The sequence below is a fragment of the Python bivittatus genome, unplaced genomic scaffold, assembly GCF_059951505.1.
Source record: "Python bivittatus isolate LINGU-HERP-01145 unplaced genomic scaffold, Pbiv_v1 ctg000410_np1212, whole genome shotgun sequence".
Classification (NCBI taxonomy): Eukaryota; Metazoa; Chordata; class Lepidosauria; order Squamata; family Pythonidae; genus Python; species Python bivittatus.
In genome coordinates this window covers 13,433,857-13,455,400 of record NW_028277067.1, presented here as the reverse complement: position 1 = coordinate 13,455,400, position 21,544 = coordinate 13,433,857, and the positions used below count along the sequence as shown (strand labels likewise).

At 41.6% G+C, this 21,544-nt stretch overlaps 1 protein-coding gene across 4 annotated transcripts in view; it reads left to right on the top strand.

The window, feature by feature from the left end:
* Window positions 1–21,544, top strand: part of MPP3 (MAGUK p55 scaffold protein 3) — a 104,131-nt gene that overhangs the window by 26,126 nt on the left and 56,461 nt on the right. For all 4 annotated transcript variants that reach the window (XM_088143513.1, XM_088143510.1, XM_088143512.1 and 1 more), the window contains exons 2-5: window positions 5,150–5,255; window positions 7,976–8,094; window positions 12,161–12,238; window positions 13,531–13,611. In XM_088143513.1, coding sequence (XP_087999639.1) covers window positions 5,231–5,255; window positions 7,976–8,094; window positions 12,161–12,238; window positions 13,531–13,611 — 303 coding nt within the window. In that variant the 5' untranslated portion in view covers window positions 5,150–5,230. The remainder of the gene's footprint in view (window positions 1–5,149; window positions 5,256–7,975; window positions 8,095–12,160; window positions 12,239–13,530; window positions 13,612–21,544) is intronic.

Below are 21,544 nucleotides of genomic sequence, written 5' to 3'. Positions count from 1 at the left end.
TGTATGGTTTTATTATTTTGCTAAACCATGGATTAGTTAACCATGGCTTTTTGAATTGTAATTGTAATTGTAATTGTAATTGCTGTAATTGGCCAGATTCATAAAAATGCAAAACTATAAAACGTAATTTATAACTTTAATGAGTGGGTTCAATACACAATAAACTGTGGAGTGAACAATCATTTCTGAGATTAGGGCAGGGGTTATGCTTTTTATTTTTATGATGGGCTTTTTGAAGGCTGCAAGGTGGGTCAGTAACACAGGGTTGTCTCTAAGGGGAGCATAGGGCTGACCTTAAAAGGACCTTTTTAACAGCTTGTGGCTGATTTTAGTAAATCAGGTTTATTCAGCCAATCGGAGGCTTAACTGATTTTTAAAAAACTTTTAATTGTACCAATTAGTTTTTGCCTTTTGCTACTGAATTTTGGCAGTGCAATCCAAGGGAGGGATTAGGTGTAGACGAGGTAGTTTGCATTGACACTCTGGTTAATTGGAACATAAGAAGCAGCCTTCTCCCAAGTCAGACTATTAGTCCATCGTACCCATTATTAGTTACTCTGCTGGCTGCAGCTTTTTACAATCTGAAGCAGAGGTCATTCACATAATAGCCTACCTGGTTTTTAATGAGATGGCCAAGAAGACCTTCTGCCCGCAAGCCATGTGTGTTACTGTTAAGCTCCAGTCCCTCCTCGCTTCTTCTTGCTGCCTCCAATTTCATTTCAGACAATACCTTATAAAGAGCTCAGGTTGCTGGCAGTGGTCTTTAACAGTGCTCCCAGATCTTGGCTGCAAAATCCAGGATGACTGCTAGTTAGCAGCAGAGAGTTTTGAGTTTTCCATATCCCTTTGATGTGATTTAGGGGTTGTCTTGAACCTTGAAGCTCAGGTCTGGTAGCTATAGTCTTAATAAAAAACAGAGCATGGAAGTGGTAGAAATTGTGTGCCAGACTGAGGACCTTTTAAAATTAGAACTCTCCATCATGACGAGAACAGTGAGGCTACAGAATTCCTGGATGCCTAGTTAACTGTATATAGAAATTTGACTCTGGTGGCCATGAATTTCCTCTTAGGCAAGGGCTATTATGTAGATATTTGGTTGTCCTGTGTAACTAGGATGCTACAACAGTTTTTACTGTAGGAGTGGATGGATTCTGATGGATTTTTTAGAAGATGTATGTTGGGTATTTTACATGTTGTAGGAAGGGAGTTCCACTGATCCTGTGATGGAATGAAATGAAAATTTACAGAGGAGTGTCCCCAAAGCTCTTCTTGCTTTCATCCTGAATTGCTATGAGCTTTTCTCCCCTCCCCATATCTGGAGAGCTTGGATTGTTGACCCAAAACACGGACTTTAGAAACCTTTTCTGTCCTTTTTTCTACAAATTCTTCAAAACATCCTTGCCAGTTAGGTAGCAGCGAAATGAATAGCTGGAAGAGGAGGATTGTAAAGAAGAATCCTCCCCCCCTTTCTTCTTCACACAGTCTGATAAATATTAGAAGGTACAATTCAGTGGCTGTTGATAGAGGAATTCTGCCTAGAACTGCTGCATTTGTAGCAGCTATAAGAAGAATGGCTTGTCCTGGCAATGCTGGGATTCTGTCCCTAATAAATAGCCTTTCCAGAAATAATGCCATAGTAACATGCCAATATACGGGAGCTGAAACAAGTTGGATTGTGACTGTCTTCGCTCGTGATCAATGCAATAGAGAAAAACATTGCAGATGCGCCTACTGTATCTTCCACAGTTTTTTTCTGTGCAACATCCTAATTTTCAGAATAATGATGTCTCAGCATGGGGTAGAATCTGGCTGACCTTTCTAGGCTTGGAAGTTAAGTAGGATTCAGCTTGCTTAGTACTTGGATGGGGTGCCTCTGAGGAATTCCAGGAAAATTCCAGTTAAATGCTGGAATGGAAAACTGAAAAACATCCTTGAAGGTACACTCCTTCCATATTGTTGCCAGAAAAAAAAAAAAAGAAACCCTATGTGGATATACATATTCATAAAGCCACCAGGGGTCAAGCTTGAACCAAAGGAAACATTAAGATGGTCATCCTATCTCACGCAGAATACGTTTGTATGGATAGTAAGTATCATGCTCAGCTTCAGAGTCTTGTTATGGTGAATGCAACCGCAGAAGATAATAGTGCTGACAATTTAACAGGTAGTCCTCATTTAGCAACCACGATTGGGGCCGGCAACTTGGTCATTAAGTGAATTGGTTGCTAAGTGAAACCATGCCTGTGCTTATTTATCTTACTTCAGCTTTCCTGTGAAGGTCGTAAATATGAGGATTGGTCCTAAAGTTACTTATTCATCACCGCTGTAACTGCAAATGGTTGCTAAATGAGGCAGTCACTAAACAAGGACTATCTGTACTAGGGATTATCAGTCTTCCCTGACTTGGCACCCTCCTAGTGTGTGGGGACAGTAAATCACAACAGAGTTGGGAAGGGCCAGATTACATAAATAATTTCTCCCGCGGGGTAAATGTAGACTTGTCTGAAACCCCTGATGCTCTCGGAATTACACACTGTATGGCTCTAGCAGAGAAAATTCAGAGAAATTCACTGAGTTATTGAACTTTCCTACATGAGTTGCTTACGGTTACCTGATAAATATCTTAGGTTGGTAGTCAGCGCTGGTGTTGTCTCCATCACAAGATACTCACCAGTGCAATGACCCATGGACGAGAGTGCAGCACAGCAGTATTATTGTAGTTCAGCCTCTGTTCACAATTGCCATATTTTACATCTCCAGCTATAGGGCTTGAGTCATAGAGCATCCTGAATTGAAAGCCTGGGTTAATAGAACATAATTACTGTGTTGACATAGCATGCTATGGCCAAGCAAAAGGAATTGTATTATGACTTACAACTGAGTTCACACACTATGTTGATACGATGGGTGACCCAACAATATGCTGAATCACAGACTATCCAATCCCATTTTCACATAGTCTAATGTGTTGTGCAGATCCAACTGATGAGAAGGCTGAGACATGAAAAACAAATGCACAGAGCTTTCTAGCTTCACTTCATGAAGTTCTGCACAGCATGTGCTTTCCTTAAAGTTCTGGCCAATTATCTTAAATGGATTTAACCAGCTGTAGGAAAGAGCAGAGTTTTTTCTTCTTCTCCAACAACTGTAGTAAGCATTTGTATGGTAGCACTCATGATGCCCCATCATGTGCTCCATAGTGACATGGGGGAAGAACACCCTGCTGAAAAAGATAATATGCAGATGGAAAAAGAAATGATTTGACTCTTCAGGATGGTCAGGATGAATAGTCAATTCCGGGGCATGGCTGGCACAACAGAAAAGGACAAAATGGATGTAGAAATTAGAGTGAGAGGTCAAAAAATGGTACAGGTTTTTTTGTACTATGCAAAATGGTTCAGGACCACCCAGTGGTCAAGGTGAGCAGATAAGAAACTGAATCTGGAAGACAAGGACTTAAGAAACAAATACTTACTTGGGCATGATTTTGCAAACTGTGTTTGTGCTAAGCCAGAGATGGACTATCAAGGCTCTTCAACACCCCTTTTGTAGCCCCAAAACACCCTCAGCATATGTCATGCCAACATTTTGGTGAGTGTGTCATGAATTTGGGTAGTATTTTAGAGGACAAATTGGTGCCTTAACACTTGTAGAGGATCAAGGCTGTCACTTCACACGGAGACCCCGACAAAATCTTACCCCCCATGGGCTGATTTTTCCCATCAGGGAAAGTTAATGGGCAAAACTCTTAAACATTCCCCTAACTTCACCCCAAAACAGACTGAACAATTTGGCTCTGGTCATTCCAGATCAGGCCATCACAGGCTGTTATAGCCCCTGTGGTCCTTGGAAGCCAAAAGAATTGAAAAGTAGCCAGCCTCTAATTGCAACAAAGTCACTTACTCCTGCACACAATGGTTTTCAAGCTACAATGGCTGAGTTCACCTAGGATGGTATACCAAAATCAAACTAACCATGTTGTGGCTTAGCATGATGGGTGTACCCAGCCTGGGATAGCTTTAAGCCCAGCAGAACTTATTTCCTCATAGCTGGGTGCGCATAGAATGCAGCCCGCTTACTAGACAGTATATCCTACTGCAATTCACATTGCTTTCATAAGATCATTCAGTAAATATATGCTCAGAGTGGGAATGTCTCTTGGATCAGTAGTCCCATTAATGCGCAGCTTACCAGGGGTCTCACGCTGAAAAGGGAGCGTTTTTTTCCTCTCTGTGATAAAATAGTGCCGTTTTTGGAAAGTATGTTCGTGATAACTGGGGAGTACTGCTTGATCAGTAGCAGCTGCACGGGTTTAGTGCGGGGCAATGCGAGTTGCCTGCCAGTCTGCTTTGTCTAAAGAATTGGGCACTACCCTCTGCTCTCCAGCTTGGCTAGAAGAAGACTGGAATATTTCACTTCCTCTTTTATTTTAAATTAACAGCATTTTTTTACTAACCCCTAATTAATTGAAATTAAACTTAACTCTATTTTTTTGTTACACAAGCCAATCCATGAAGCTGGCTTGTTATGACATTGCCAGTGCTAGACAAGGAATAGGAAGGTTGTGGGGGATGGGACTGGGGGGCTGGGGAGAGACCTTGACAGTAGTTTCTCAACCTCAGCAACTTGATGTGTGGACTTCAGCTCCCAGAATTCCCCAGTCAGCAGGCTGTCTGGGGAATTCTGGGAGTTGAAGTCCACACCTCTTGAAGTTGCTCGGGTTGAGAAACACTGGTTCAGATGAAAGCCTCATTGGGCCAGGATTCCCTTACGTGGTAGCACTGAGATACTCCTGGGATGGTCACCAAATTGCACATTTGCATTAAGCTTTTTGATACCTGGTAATGCAGAATGTATTGATATAGTTGTGAAATCAGTTGGATGCATCCATTTTTTAATGCAAATCTCTCCACAAAGTTTGAAGTGAGTGTCTTCTCATCACTTCCATCCTTTCTTCCAGTTTGGATTGATTTGCCTCTTTCTTCCCACCAGCATTAATATTGTTCCAAACAGCAGAGGCAATGAAGACATACAATAACTTAATGAGAGATCATTCCACCTGTAATTGACTTTAGAAAATTAATATTTTAACTTATTCATTCAAATTGTGGAAAGAACAGTGTTCACTTTGTCTTTTCTTTAACTCCAGGCATTCTGTTGGTGTGGAAATCGCAGCTCTTGAAGGTGGATTGATCACGTGGGTCTGTAGGTAGTGAGCAAGAAATATACCATGCCCGTCTTATCTGAAGATTCAGGTATTAGAATTTCTGCTACCTTAAACATGTTACCACCCTTGGTTTATGTTTTAGAAAATGTGCTCTTCTAGAACCATCTTATGTGAAATAGGAGGCCCAGAAGCTTCTAATGACAAGCCAGTTTTTAAGTGTTATATATTTACTGATTTGAATCCATGGGATGGTTTAAAATAAGCTGATAATTAAGAATGAAACCAAACATAGCAACAAAAGGAAACCTAACCTCAGTAAACCTATATAAAATGTGCAAAAAAGAAAAAAAGGAAAAAGCAGTTTTTGGCCATTTCTTCTCCAGTTTATAAGTCAGCCTTCCCTGATTTAGTGGCCCTGAGGTGTGGCCAGTACAACTACCAGAATTCCCACTGCACATTTGGGAGATGTAATCCCAGGTCACCCAGAATACACCAGGTTAGAAGGGGTTGCTCTAGCCTGGAGGCGGGTGTAGTAATTGGCAATGTGGCGTTGCAGGTACAGCCACACCTACAATGCCACTAAATCAGTGTTTTTCAACCTTGGCAACTTTAAGAAGTGTGGACTTCATGCTGGCTGGGGAATTCTGGGAGTTGAAGTCCACACATCTTCAAGTTGCCAAGGTTGAAAAACACTACACCAGATGGTACCTGTTGACCTCCAACGTAAAATAAATACTTTTAATTGATTTTAATGTATGTGCTCTATTTATATTTTGTAAAATATTTTAAAATGTTTATACTCTGTTACCTGTGGCATTGCATGGGAGCACAAGACAGCGACTCCCCCTGCCCCCAGTAGTTACTAACTCCTATTATAAGCGTTAAAGACCAACAAAGTTCTGCCTTTCTCTTGCCTGCTTTTCCAGCTGATGTCCAGCATTCAAGGATGTACTGGGTGTTTGAGGCTGGTTTTCCTTGAGATAAGTACAGTCCCATTTTAAGAAGCCTTTTGCATAGATTTGCAACAGCTTTAGGCTAATTCCTCCATCTTCCCTCAGCGGCCCCTGAAATGACATATTAAAAAAAATGATGTAAAACGGATGATAATCAGATGGATGAAGCAGCAAGAATTGGTTGCCAAAAACAATCTTGCATTCAGCAGAATAAGTAAAAGATGCAAAACCTACAAGGGAAAGGATGCTCGAAAGCCTTGGTACCGAAAAGATAGCAGAACGTGTTAAGCAATCTTCCCTGTGGGATGGAATTCCAAGAAGTGGCCTCAGAATGAAAAGCAGCTTTTCTGTAGGCACTATGGTTGTTTGGCTGATGGGAGAGAAGAAAGAGAGAGAGGACCTAGCCACAAGACCTGGACAGTCTTGTGCAATAAATAGAAGTTTGATTTTGTGACTGGAGTCTCCGTCAGAAACATGGAAAGTAATCTTTTTCTGACAGATACCTTCTGTTTACCATGATTTAACTCTAGCAAGCTTTATACCTCAAGAGAGAAGCTGTACGATTCTGTGTAGGCTCATGCATCCCACTAAACTGATATTTATTTAATCATGGCTTATTAAATAAAGTACAGTTCTCTGGGTTCATACGGCACATCAAATCAAAACTAGGGCTACCCAATCCAGGCTACAAATATCTAGATGACCACTAGATGGCATAGATTGTCCAAATGCACTCTTTGCTGTCACCTAATGGTTGTTCGGGTTTTTGTAGCCCAGATCTAGAGCTTAAAGAACCATGGTCCAGCTTATTAGCTGTACCTTTTTGTGGGAGGAGTCAGCAGCCACATGACTGCTGAACATAACGGGATGTTCTGAGGGCAAACCTCAGGATTTCTGGATACCTGCTGGTATTTCTAATTTCTGCATAGATGGTGCCATTTTGGCCATGTAAAGAACTCCAAGAATTGAGACTGTTAGTATTAGTAAATATGATGCAGACAAGGGCTTGGCCTTGCCTGTTGCAGAAATTGGGAAGTGTTCCAGGGACTATTTTTAGTTTAGTCTTAGTTTATTATTTATAGCTATTTTCCATTTAAATGTTCCCCAAAGCATTTACCAAAGAAAATAAACAAGCATCATTAAAAGCAAATGCTACTAATAAGACACCACTAGCATAACATCAAAGAAGCACTATTAAAATTATTTAGAGCATCATGGAATAGTGGGGCTATGGAAAGAAAGGCAGCTTGAATTTCAATAACTTGATAATCTGGTGAATCTGGTGAATTTCCAAGGGGAGCTCCACAGTCCTATGGCATCACAGAGCTGAACTACCTATGGCTTCCTTCCCCCTGATTTTACATTTGGATGGAGCAGGGAGCCATAGATAGCCGTGTGAAAAGTGGAACTGCCAACAGTAACCGAAATGGTATTTCTGGAAAGCTCAGGCATATCTTTTGGTGCATTTGGACATCAGCCCTGTTCTGTTATTGGTCTAAATGTAGTTCAGGCCTAAGCAGGATCACAACTGAAGTAAAGTAGTTGGTGACCTTTCTTTAAGGCAGTGTTTCGCAAACTTGGCAACTTTAAGATGTGTGGACTTCAACTCCCAGAATTCCCCAGCCAGCCATGCTGGCTGGGGAATTCTGGGAGTTGAAGTCCACACATCTTAAAGTTGCCAAGTTTGAGAGTCACTGCTTTAAGGGATTTCTTTCTTCCACTTTTCTGGTTTTAAGCTGCTGTTTCAAAGTAACTTTTGTAAAGTCCTTCCTTGGGACAGATTAAACTTCTTGAAATGCTATTTTACAATTTGACATGGGCATTCTGCTCAGTCCCGTTTGTATTGGTCCTTTAGGTTTACATGAGACGCTTGCCCTCCTGACCTCGCAGCTGAGACCTGACTCCAATCACAAGGAGGAGATGGTATTCCTGAGAGACATCTTTAGTGAGAGAAGTCTCAGCTGCTTAATGAAAGTAAATATTTTTCTTTAGAGAAAATCTTTCTGTTGGCTTCCTAGTTTTCTTCTGTGCCTGATATTGCAACCTGGAGCTCAAAACTGGACATTGTGATGCGCCAATATACTGCAGAGAGTGCTTCTGAGCACACACAAAGTTTTTAAAATTTACATTCCATAATTCCTCCAAGGTACTTGGCTTGGCCTGCTTTGAGTTTCCACCCAGGCTCTGGCGCTTTGGTGGTTCATACAATTGTAAAGATGAAACTTTGTCATCAAACTTGTTATTTTGCTCTATCGTAATTCTGCTTTTTACATTATCCAGGATGTAGTGGTGTAATAGGAAAATGATGGAAGATAAGGCTGTCAGAGGCTCTCAGACTTTTAGAATATGCTGTTGACACTTTGTGGGGTTTCTATTGCCGCCAGATTGATCACAAGCAGAATCTGGGATGGTAGTGGTGGGAATCAAGATGGCAGTTGTGACTGTGCAATCAACACAGTCTCTTGCACATGAGTGTGATGTCAATGCACATACAAAAGAGCTGGGCTTTGGTTACACAGTTGCAACCACCTTCTTGTCTTTTTCAACCCCCACCCCACCCCTGTGGAAGCTCCTGTTAACCACTGTGGAAACAGTTCTAGTGTAATGGTATGTGGGAAAGACCTTGGGAGACTAGGCCATGAGATGCTGCCAAGGGAATGGTCATATAAGAGACAGCATAGCCCACAGCTGGATAGTGGGCAGGGCAAGAGGCTCAGAAGAGACTCTCCCTAGTTTCTTGGTAAAGGAGATGGGGAGAGAATTGTATTTTCAGACTTGCAAGATTGATGTTGGCCTCGCAGGATAAACCGGATAAAAATCACAACTAGATGAACGAATTCTACCTTATTGTAAAGCTACACTGACAGAATCTTGCAAGTCTAAAAGTACAATTCTCCCCCGCACCCCTGGTCTCCTTTACCACCCAAGAAACTAGGCAGGGTCTCTTCTGAGGCTCTTGCCCCACCCACTATCTAGCTGCAGGCTATGCTGACTCTTATCTGACCATTCCCTTGGCAGCGTCTTTTGGCCCAGTTTTCCAGGGTCTTTCCCACATACTGTTGCATCTAGCTGGTCTAAAGCTCTTCTTATGTTCTTAGTAAGTAATCAGTGAAAGATGAATAATGCAAACCTTCCTACTTCACAACATACAATTTTCTGCTTGAGCCAGGGCTTCCACACACAATTGATTATGTGAATTTGATTTAGAAACATTTGCAGAACAAAACATATGATACTTCTTTGGTTTTTTATGACCATGAATGGGAATTAACATTTTTCAAAAGGGATAAGAAATTGAAATGATTTACAACAGCATGGATAGGTTACCAAAAAAAGCGGGGGGGGGAGGGGAGAGACCAGAGAAAGACAGTTTGGAAAGTTCTGCTTAGATAACAGACTATGTCAGTGTGCTGTATAACTTTCCCCATAAAATAAGAATACTTCATCCAATCTGACTGAAACTTGACAATCTCAATACTTCCTGATGTGTTTACCCCACACGCATGATAGAATACCTGAAAATAACCTGTCATTTGGATGGAAAACCCTTTATGTTGTAGGCATAGAAAGCTGAAAATAGTGAAACGTGAACTCCTGAAAACAAATGCATAATTCATGAATGGAAAGGAAAATAAAGGAAAATAAATGGAGAGGAATGAAAACATTAAGAGAAATTAGTCAGTTGCTTTTTGCTCTTGTGACCCTCTATTTCTGATTGCACAGAGGTTTTGTTAGCATCTCAGCTGGGATGGAAGAAAGTTTGTCAGTAAAATAACCTCTGATTTTAAGGTGCTAATTAAATGGAGGGTTTAATATTTAATGGGTGGTAGGGATGTCTATTAAATTAGGGTGTCTATTAAATCCAGGTGGGCTTTTATGCATGTGTATTTTATACATTGTATACATATGTAAAGTGGCAAATGTATATATAAAATGGCTACCAGGATTTTATGCGTGTGCAATAGCATACAGTATGGCTAGAGTTTGTCTATTTTGGCCAAGTTTGCTAAATGAGGTCCGTTAAATCAAGAATTCACTGTAGTTGTTTACATGGTGGTCATACTGCTAAAGATGTTTAACTGTTTAGTGGAAGGGAAGAGTCTGTGCTATTCTATCAACATAGATTTGCAGTCCAGCATCCTGGTGAATTGGGGTTAAATATGCAAGGCAAACACCACAAACTAGATTTAGAGGGGCAGCGTTTTATCCGATCAATTGCCCTCAAACTCCTGTTTTTAAACAAATTGGATCTTGCTGCAAATGAATTTACTTGTGAAAGTGGCTTTTTTTTTTTTAAATAAACACACTTTGAATCCTTTTGAAATAAGCTTGATAATAAAGCCTATACAGCCATTCAGGGTCTTTGCTCACAACCTGAAAGGAAGCAAAAATGCTAGAATATGCAGACATTTAGATTGTTGATTCTTAATGCCGCTTTTTGACAACATAGTTATAGATCCCTTTGCAGAACATGCAGACTATATTTTCAGTTAATAATAAAACAATGGACAGAAACACTTTTGGAGGGAACAGTGAATTCAAAAGAAATAAAAGTAGATGAATTATTTTTGTGCAGCATCCATGCCAAACAGTGTTGATGTTTATACTGTATCAACAGCGCATAGGTCTTGTTTAGGAAACTTAAAATTACCTTGGACCTACTTGGAACTGGAAAGTATGTTGTCGGTGTTCTGCAAAATGGTAGTTGTGGAGTGGCCTCTAGTCCATTCACAAGATGGTGGCCGTAGCTGGTGTGGTCAGTCATAGAATAGCCAGAGGGCAACTTGTTGTGGCTCAAAAGTGATCAGTTTGGCTAAGAAACTGCGTACAAGCAGAAATGGGGCGCACTCCCTAGAAGCTAAAGCACACATGTGTTTCTCCGTATAACAAAATATTAATTTCATGGCATTTCCAGAGAAATGCCCAGGGAAGAAACCGAGGGGCTAGTGAGAGATGAAACAATGTAGGATGTGGAATTCAAGGAATATAATCAATGTTAAAAAAATAGAGAGAACTAAAATGGGACTGACAAAATGCTTGACCAAATGTTTTGCTTCTAATGCAAGATTAGAATCTGATAGAAAAGCTGGGAACTTTGGCACACAGTCCTTCTGATGAGGAGTCAAGGCACACAACTTTTTTCACAGGGACTTGGTTTGGAAGGGGCTGCAGTCCAACAAGTGGACAGGGCCTGGGATGAGAATTACATCTGAGTGAATGTTAAATGGTTGTAATTTTAATTCAAGCCTAACTAAAATTAAATATAATTAATCCAAACCCATTATTATTAAATATTATAATTATATATTATATTATAAGGACACATTTATATATTATATATTGCAATTATAATTACATATTACATATTTGCCTACATTGAATTAAGTAAATAAACTATTCAAAACCATTAACATACAATTCCTACTTATTGATAATGTTTCTGTAATATCATTTTTAAAAATCACAAATAAAATAAATGGGAACTCACAGAGAAACTCTGGGGCTCTGGAGGATTGCTCTGACCATGGGATCTTTCCTTGTGTACTTCTGCTTTGGGGACAAAATACCATTTTTATTGTTTTGGAAGAAGCACTGAGCAGTAGAGGGGGCACCCCCAATAGCTTCTGGCCAGCCCGGCATCTGCTGCTTTCCCACCTAAAGGTAGCGTTCCTACAAAGCATCTTTTGTAGTGATCCCATTTCAGCCCTCAAGCATCCTGTGTCTAGGGAAATGAAAATTGCAAGAGCCATCAGGCGGCGGGTGCTGCTGCCACAGATCTTTTTTAAAAAGCCTGTTATGTTGCTGCAAAGAGAAGCTATAGCCACCATATAGATTCTTAAATTGATTATCTGAGAATAAAGTGGAGAATTGGAGACCCAGTTTTCCACTGAACCAAGCCTTTCTTTTCTACAGTCACATGCTGGACATTTGTGGTTGAAATAAATAGCTTGAGAGGATTTGTTTCTAAGACAGCTCCAACTGCTGAATGTTGTATGTGTGTGTGTGCATGTGTGTATATTTTGTCTGTTCTCTGTTTCAGATTCATGAAAAATTGTGCCATTATGAACAACACAGCCCGGTCCCGGTACTGCATAGTGCCTCGGCTCTAGCTGAAGATGTAAGTGTCATCTGGGGGAGGGCAAAAGGAAGGAAACAGAATGGAGTATCATGGGAGAGGGCTTAGCTGGCTGACTGGCCAGGAGCAATCTAAACTACAATCTTTTGTTGTAGATCCCACTGATAATCCTGTTGCTAATATGTGCACAGACTTACTGAATGTTCCACATAGATCTTGAACAACAGAGGAGGAGCAGACCAGTTCCTCCCAATAAAAACCCGGACATTTTTGCTCAGGATGTCCCATGCAGCTGATACCACATCCACAAAGAACTCTTTGAAAGTGCCTCGCCAGATCCATATTGCCAAAGGGCCAAGTAAGGAGAAACCAATCCATTTCCTGTTTCAGTAGAGGGGGTCTGTGTGTTTTCCTGCTCCCCACTCACCAAGCTTCCCTGTTTAAATTGGAATGAGCCTGGGTGCAGGGGTGGAGGAGAAAGATCTGTCTCAAGTATAGCCTGCTTCAGTGTAGCCAACCTCCTCCTCCTCCTTCCCCCATCATCCCAATTTATTTACTATATCAGTCTAGCCATGAGATGCATCTGATGAAGGGAACTGCAGGTCACATAATCATAGGCCTTTTTATAAAATGTGTTGGCTGGCAAAGGTGCTACCATCTGTGTTTATGGTCGAGTCTTAATTTATATAGATATTTTGGCTTGGTTTTCACTGAAGTGTTAAACTCGTATCTAAACTGAACTGCTTTGGACCATTGTTTCTCAACCTCAGCAACTTTAAGATGTGTGGACTTCAACTCCCAGAATTCCCCAGCCAGCATGGAGTTGAAGTCCACACATCTTAAAGTTGCTGAGGTGGCGAAACACTGCTTTAGAGTACAGCTAGTCACAGATAACATGAATCAAAAGGCGAACTAGAGACTGCTCTCAGCCGTCCTCTTTGGGTCTCAAGGATGATCTCAACCACCTCCTGTTTATTTTTGCCTTTTTCTAGGCAGGGCTGCAGCCACCCACCATTTTAACGCTCTTAGGATATTTGTGAAATACTTAGAAAGGGAGATACTGCTGGAAGTGTATGCTTTGTTGTATTTGGTACATGTCAGCTCCCATGTTTCTCTAGCCCCTCTTAATTCTATGTACCGGGCAGGATAGTACATTCTGGGACTTCTGCCCTGGACATATGTGCTTTTCTGGAGTGTGGTCCCAAAATTAGCAAACTCTTGACCTGAAAGTATAATCAGAAAATCATTCATTGTCTTGTCTGTTTTGTTTGTGGGTGAATTTCTCTCTTTTCCTCTCCATTTCCTCTCTCTCTCTCTCTCTCTCTTTTATCAAGGTGATAGAAGAACTGCAGACTGCACCAATGAATAACGATGAAAAAGAGTTGCTGCTGCTGCTCTCGAGTCCTCATCTTAGGGTAAAAGGCTCCCTCGTCTGTAGCTCAAGGAAGGGCCGCTGGTGCAAGCATTCATGTCCTCTGGGTATTGGGAGTGGGAACTGTGATTGTTATTGGTTCTAGATGTTTGCCATCACTTAACGTGTAACAGGCTAAAACTGATTTTTGTGGCACAACTTCACAGACTTCTTTCTTTCCCCTCTGCATGCTGTAAGTATGGGACCGTCATGCTTGCTCAGTCAGTCAGAATGGGTAAAGAGTAAAGTGTTTACAGAATTCAGCCATAAAGAAGTCAAGGGTTTGATTGGAATTAATACCTGGCATGTGGCGTGGGCACGGAAGGACTAGTTGAGAATGGTAATTAGGCCCATGGCCCTTTTCGTTAGGAATATCAGATCTGGCCTGCAAAAGTCACAGTGACCACAGGAAGGCAGCAAAGAGGCACTGAAACATCCAGGTTTTTGCAGCCCAGATTTGCTAACCTTCTGTCAGGTAGACCAAACTTGGAAACCAAAGACACGCAAGCTAATGCTACTTTTATCATAAGGTAATAGTAACAGAATCTCGCAAGTCTGAATTCACATCCCCCTCCCTCCCTTTTTCTTCATGAGAACTAGGGAGGTTCATGTCTAAGACACTCAAATTACATTTCTGCCCCGGACTCAGGTTTCTTTTATCTGACTGTTGTCTTGGTTGCAGCTCTTCCTCCTGTTCCTCAAGATTATTCCTTATGCCCATTACATGTTCCCATTTTGTACTGGAGGAACTGTTTCTGGAGTGAAGGAGGTGCCATCACCCTACTCCCAAAAGACTTCCATCTCTCGCTGCATCTTCTAAGAGCCTGAAATTTGCCCAGAACCTTCCTGAGGAAAATGGAGGGTACATACATAGAGAAGAGGTGGTTGATCTTGTTTGGTCCAGGTGTCCCTCCTGTCCCTATGTGGGGACTGGAGAAATTATATCATGGGGGGGCTACTTCTTTTTTCAATTTGGGGGGCTGGGGAGGTACTTAAAGGGAGAAATTGCCTTCTTATACTTTGAAGCTTAAGTTGTGAGGATTCAAGTGGGAGCCGGTGATTCTTGGCCCAGAGGAGGCAGTCGTGTTAATGTGTAACAGTTGCTCAGGATCAAGGCTATGAATTGTCATGCCAGGAGTCCATTAATTTGTGGTAAGGGTGGGAGAAAGAAACTATGTGTTTTAACCACTGCAGATACCAGATTATCTGCACCTTTTTGCTGGCAGCGGCAAATCAACCGGTTTGTATAGCTTCATTCTTAGCTGCAATAAAGATTCTTAACTTGCTGAGCCCTCTCTGTGAGGTTTGCCCAGTCTAGTATAAGTGGACCTAAATAGTGAAGTGTCAGGAGATCTGTGATTTACAGCCAAACCCCAGTCAGGGACTGTCTAAAAGTAACCCATTTTGCATGTTAACACCCCCACCTTAGGAACATTTGGCTTAATTTGAAGGGGTTCAGGGTTTTTAAGGAATGCTAGGGTGCTTTATGCTTTTGTAAGATGCAAGGTATCAGTTTTACCTCCAAAACATCTTCCCAACCCCCCAAAATAAAAATGGGTCTGAAATGTTCAAGTCTACTCACTTTTGGGACCTGCAAATATTGGGGGGGGGGATGCACCAGTAGGTTCAGGTTGCCCACCCTTTTCCCAAAGGATCCACTGACACATGCTGGCTGGAAAATTTTGGGAGCTGAAGTCCATACCTGTTAAAGTTGCTGAGGTTCTAGCTTCCCTGTGGGTTGCCTGAAATGGCTGCTTTGCTCTGTCTAATAGTAGGGCTGGCCATAGGAAGACAGGAGTGGAGAGCAACTTGTGACTTAGGGCCTATGGGCCCGAGGAGCTTTGTATTGGGAAAATACAATTGGCACAGCCTGATGGAAGAAAGACGCAGAGTTGTCGTCAGGCAAACCTTCAGGAGGATGCTCCAGAGCGGAGCCAGGCCTGTCGCCATAAAAGGAATCTTCTCAGCCATCCAGCCATGGGAAGTACTGCACCACGGCTCTGAGGGACAGAGAGTCATGCCCTGGGAGTTTTCTCAGTGGTTGCCCCCAGATACCAGCATCCATGGGGGTGGAGGTGTAAAAAAAAAAAAAAAAAAAAAGGCAAAATGGTGGCTGTAGTACAAGACCCTCCCCTTTTAATGGCACTTGACAATGCGTATAAAAGAGGCAGGATTGCATTGCGACACTGCATCTGCTGTTTTACCTTTTTAACATCCCCCCTCCCTCCCCCCGACATGGCTGCTCCCATATGTTGGAGGTCTGCCCTGCAGATCAGTTTATCTGCGTTCCTGCTGATTCTCTAGCGGTGAGCAAGACAGTATTTAGCAATTTATGGCCGCATGCTCAGGCAATATGTTGCCACTCATTTTAAAACCATTCTGCAAGGTTTTTTTTTTTAATGCTTTTTAATGCTTCTTAAGGTTAATTGGTAATTCTATCCCAAATTCTGCAATATAGTTATCCTCTAGGGTTTTTATTCTGTATCTTTGATATCTTGCATGGTAGAAAAGTAGAATAGAGAAAAAGCTTTTAATAATTTACCCCTAATTCAGAAGATGAATAAGGAGAGGATGGGTGATGGACATGAAAGCCATTTTTCTGAGCATAAAAGGCACTCTGCACGTGCTCAGAAGATACTTCATTTTATTACTTAGTGTTTGTGGAACTGAAAGCTGTTAAGCTTTGATTTCATCCTTAGCTCGCCTGCAGTTTTACTCACCTTCCCTGTAGCCTTGTTGCTGTTCATTTAAATGCTTTGCTTCTTGGTTCAGATTCTCAGTATATAACAGAAATGGTTGCTTCCTTTTGTTATAATATCAGAACTTTATTCTCCCACTCTGGAAGGGGACTTTTTACTTTCTTTCTCATTAGATTTGAATATGCAGATAAAAATCAGGGTTTTAATGAGAGTGTTTTAATAACTTGTACTGACTGTTTTAAGATATTGAAGACAAAGATTTTCAAAGGCATTCAAATTGCAGAGGTCTATTATAGATTCAGAATCAACTAGTTTAAAGGAAAGATTGTGTACAAAAGAATTAGAAATTAAAAGAAATTCCGTTTAATGCATCCAGTGAAGACTTCTTCTCCAGTTGGCTGGGAATGGGAGGGATGGGAGCGGGTGGCAGATATATGTGATTACGCAGTTGTATTGATCTAAAATATAAAAGTATATATTTACATAAGATCCACACACTGCAAGAATGGGCATTTGGGGGCTCATGAGCCACAGGCAGCCTCATGGCATCCTTGGAGAGGGCAGGGCCAAATCCTTTGGCCCTTTTCTTTGGCTTTTAGTGGCTTTTTAAGAGAAAGGAGGCATTCAAGCCAGCAAGTGGGAAACAGAACATCTGGGCACAGGGAACTATTTTAGGTGACAACAGTAGAAAAAACCTGCTACCAAACTGCTAAAACATAAAAGTGGGAGAAGGAAAACCACGGTTTAAAACCTTGGAACATACCTATAGAGAAAGCTAGTCCTTAGATTCTGTGAGAGCTGATCTTCATCTTGATTAGGGATCATTGTACTGTATTTGTAATAAACTTTACTTAGCTATCTAAGCCTGGTCTTACTTTAATCCTCCTGGGTGTGCTTTTCTCCCCTCCCTGAGATAGAAAGGAGTGTGACTTCTGAAAATATTCTGCCCATATAGTGGTCTGTTTATTGCACCTCTGCCATGAGGCTGGAGGAGCTACTGTAACACGTGTGACTTTCTATGCAGTGAATGAACCTTTGGAGCTGGGGAAAAGCCGTGCTTTGCAGCAGAAGAGGATTTTGCAAGCTGCTTTGAAGCAGGCAAGGAGATCCAAAGTTCTGAGCTGGGGAGAAAGCAGAAAGCAGCGTCTTGTTGCAAGCCCTATCTAGGGAGCCCCTCCCACTGCCTTTCCTTAGCACACTTCTCAGCTATGTGGCCAAAGACTGTCCAGTGCTTTTGGCTGGGTCTGTTCTTCAGCTGAGGCTGCAGCACTGAGAATATTTACCTTCTCCCTCTCTTCCCCATCATTCCTTTTTCTGCAGCTCTTTCCAGCAGCTAGTCTGTTTGGTGCATTGCCTCTGCCTTTTGGGGATCACCATCCTCTTTTTCCTGATCCCTTTCTTTCCAAATGTCTATTGTCAGCAAGCAATACTTACCGGAATGAAGCCCTGCGAAAACACACGGGATTTAACGTGGGCGAAAGCATTCAGGTGTGCTGACCGAGTTCTGTGCAGACTCAACCATCCATGACAGAGACCCTCCCTTCTCCTCCTAGGCTTTCCTTCCTCTCTGTCTTCGATCTCCCATGGGACTCCTTCAGAGCCCTTTGATATCAGCTCCTGATAGATGTGCAGTTGATCTTTCATGAGGTCAGGTATTCCTCTGGGCACACCTAAGAAAATTACAAGAAAAGAAATGAAAAAGAACAGGCTGGGGCGGTGAGATTTGGTCCTCTCTAGCAGCCCAAACAGAAATGGCCATGGAAGAGAAGAACCCTGCAGCCAGGTGGGAGGGGACCGTCTTGCTCCAGGCCAGTTAGAGTTGGCCAATCCTCCAAAGATTTCTCCATGCAATATTGAATGTCTGCATGGGAAGTTTGCTTCCATCTTCCTGTGGAAACACTGCTTCCTTCCTGGATCACCCTGATCCAGCTTCAATCTGCTTCAGCCACAGATTGGCAAGGTGCAGCAAAGGTCTTCAACAGTTGGTAAGTGGACCATCTTAGAGAGAGGGCAAGGAGGATGTGTGGATGAACCTCCAAAGAGAGATTTATTGCAACAGCTTGGGTGAAACCTGATGGGTGAAAAACCTTGCTGAGATTTAAGGTATCCATTTTATATCCATGCATCCCCAAACCAGCCTTTTTTAAAAAATGTAGATGGATTTGAAATGTATGCCTTAATTAATTAATGTCTCTTGAGAATTCCACCAAACAGGCTGAGCATTTGCCTCTACCTTTTCCCATGATGTTGTAAGGTCACAAATCAAACCCCCTGCAGCCCCTGAAAGGTCAAAAAACAAAGTTTGGCCCTGGCTGCAAGAACGTTTCCCTCTCTTGAAACAGTGTGCAAATTGTATTTCGAGTTTGCTGGCAAATACATGGTAACTGGATTTCCACAATACATTAAAATGGGGCTGGGTAGTTTTTGGTTAGCATCTTATAGCAAACCAGCCATTATCTTAGTGTGTTGTGCAAACTAAGCCATCACATTAACATGCTTATTTGTTTAGGCATTGTATCTTAAGTGAATACAGCAATTATATTTTGTTACCCTGGATTTAAGGTTAGTGTGATGTGCCAGCCCAGCTGCTGAAATCCTGGGGAAGGAAGAGGAGAACAGAGCTATCCGAGGGCTACTTTGGAAAAGCAGAGGCCAGGGAGTGGTTGAAATCTCCTCTCTCCAACCATTTCTTTCCTTTGTATCATATCCACTGGAAGTGAGTTTTTCTATTCAGAAATGGCCAGTGAGCTACCATGACAGGCCGCTGAGCAGAAGATGGAATGGATGAAAGTAAACAATGTGGTATTTGTTCAAGACACCCTCAGTTATTACCTTTTTAAAAATCACCGACTCTTTCTCTGGGGACCAGGATCAGAGTAGAACGTGCATGCTTGCTTGGCGTGCAGAGGTTCATATATTTACTCCCTAATATCTCCAGTTTAAAATAATTAGGCCTCTGCCTAAAATTCTGGAGAGCCACTTTTCCTTAAAGACAACCCTGTATTCAGCTCTCCTGTCTCCTCTCCACCAGCATTGTCAACATTTAGATTGTAAAGTTTTTGGAACAACTTTTCAATGAACCCTGAACCTTGACTAAGCGGAAGTGCACGCAGGATCGTGCGATGCTGCAGTTTGCTTTATCTTTGAGTTTCTGTTCCTATTAATGTCACCTAAAATACTATTGAGTTTTGGTACTGAAGCATTTATTTGCCAACAGAGATTCAATTATTTATTCATTGTTAACATACCCTCTTGCATTTTTTAATGGTCTGCATCTGCATGGTTGCTGCCTAGCCTGTCTCCTTGTTCCAGTCATCACTATATATTTATTTGTTCTGAAATTGGCTTGTTCTCTTGACATATAGAAAAAGCTTCTTCCGTGAGCTTCATTGCAGCTTTGTGGCTGATGGCCAGCTTGGATCCATTGTATAAATATGTATTTAATGCTACTGGGCAAACACAGAGATTGTGTTCGTTTTAGATTTATCTTGGATCTAATAAAACATGCAAGAAGAACAAGAGGGAAAAACAATATTAGAGGGATGAAGAGGAGGATTGGAATCCAAAGAAAGCAGAGTTTTCTCTTGCACTCATATATGCGTCATGTGTATGAGAAAGTTATCTCTCCAAGTATATTGTAGAGAAATGATTTTTTGTATGATCACAGATATCTGCATTGTTTTTGGTTGCTAATGGTTGTGGGGGATTAGAATGGTTGGATTGGAAAAGGTTTGGGTTCTAGTGTTTCTGCATGAAAGCAACAATATCAGAACAAGCTCCTTATTGTCCATCTGGACTAGCATTCTATTCTCACAGAGGCCAGCCAGATAAAAAAAAGATGTTCATATGTGGGTCTGTTATACCAGTTGTGGCAAATCCTGCTGGAATAAGAATATTGGGCTACATTCAGAAATGGAATGGTGTGTGTGTGTTTGTGTGACACCTTGGACCAGTGTCACACCTTGGACCAGTGTTACACAAAGCTGGCTGGGGGATTTAAGAAGTCCACACATCTTAAAGTTGCTAAGGTTGAAAAACACTGCCTTGGACCAACCACTAGGACACTTGTAATACGTAGTATTTACTCTTGCACAGAGAGCTGGACCATAAAGAAAGGTGAGCGCTGAAGAATTGATGCCTTTGAACTGTGGTGCTGGAGAAGACATTTAAGAGTCCCCTGGACTGCTAGGAAGTCAATCTTAAAGGAAATCAACCCTGACTGCTCATTGGAAGGATTGATAACGAAGCTCAAGCTCAGATACTTTGGTCACCTAATGCGAAGAGAGGACTCTTTGGAAAAGACCCTGATGCTGGGAAAGATTGAAGGCAAAAGAAGAAGAGGACGGCAGAGGATGAGATAGTTAGATAGCATCACTGAAGCAATGAGCATGAAACTGAGCAAACTCAGGGAGGCAGTGAAGGACAGGAAGGCCTGGCGCGATATGGTTCATGGGGTCACGAAGAGTCGGACACGACTTAACGACTGAACAACAACAACAACTCTTGCACAATATCTTCAGGCAGAGTAGATTGTTGTTGGATTAGACATAGTGCGGAGCTATCATTGCTTTAGTTAATTTTTTGCTATTTCTGAATATGAGATTGCCCAGCAACCAACTTAGATGACCAACTATGATTAGAGACCTTAATTTAAAACTCATCTGCAAACCATTGTATCCTAATTAGTTGGCTTAGTATCTGAGTTAATACATTTGTCAGTTTATAGTTAGGCTATTGTGTCATCCAAACAGCTGTTGCAGAAGTGAATTAATACTGGAACTGAATGCTGAGCCCAAAATATGGTTTAATTTCTTAACTGGGGATTGGGGGACATTCAGAAGACTAGACTTGCCAGCTCTTAACTCTTCTAAATCTATTTAAAGTGCAGTCAGGGTTAATCTAGACTATTTTGCTTAATGTTAGATCACTTTAGAGCCGTGTTTTTCAAACTTGGCAATTTTAAGATGTGTGGACTTCAACTTCCAGTATTCTTTGAAAACACTAGGAATTTTCAAAGTGAAACAGACTGTTGTCTGGAAACATCTCCCCATCTCCCAGATTCTGTGTATGGGGCAAGATAATTGTGTAATCAAAGCCTGTGGAAGCTTCCTTCTTAATTATACATTATGTAACAAGTTTTGCAAATAAAGAGGATTAAAAATAAATGCTGTCTTGGATGATGGGCTGACAAATGTACTTGAACTGCTTTGAAGTTGATAGGGCTGCTGTCTGAATGCT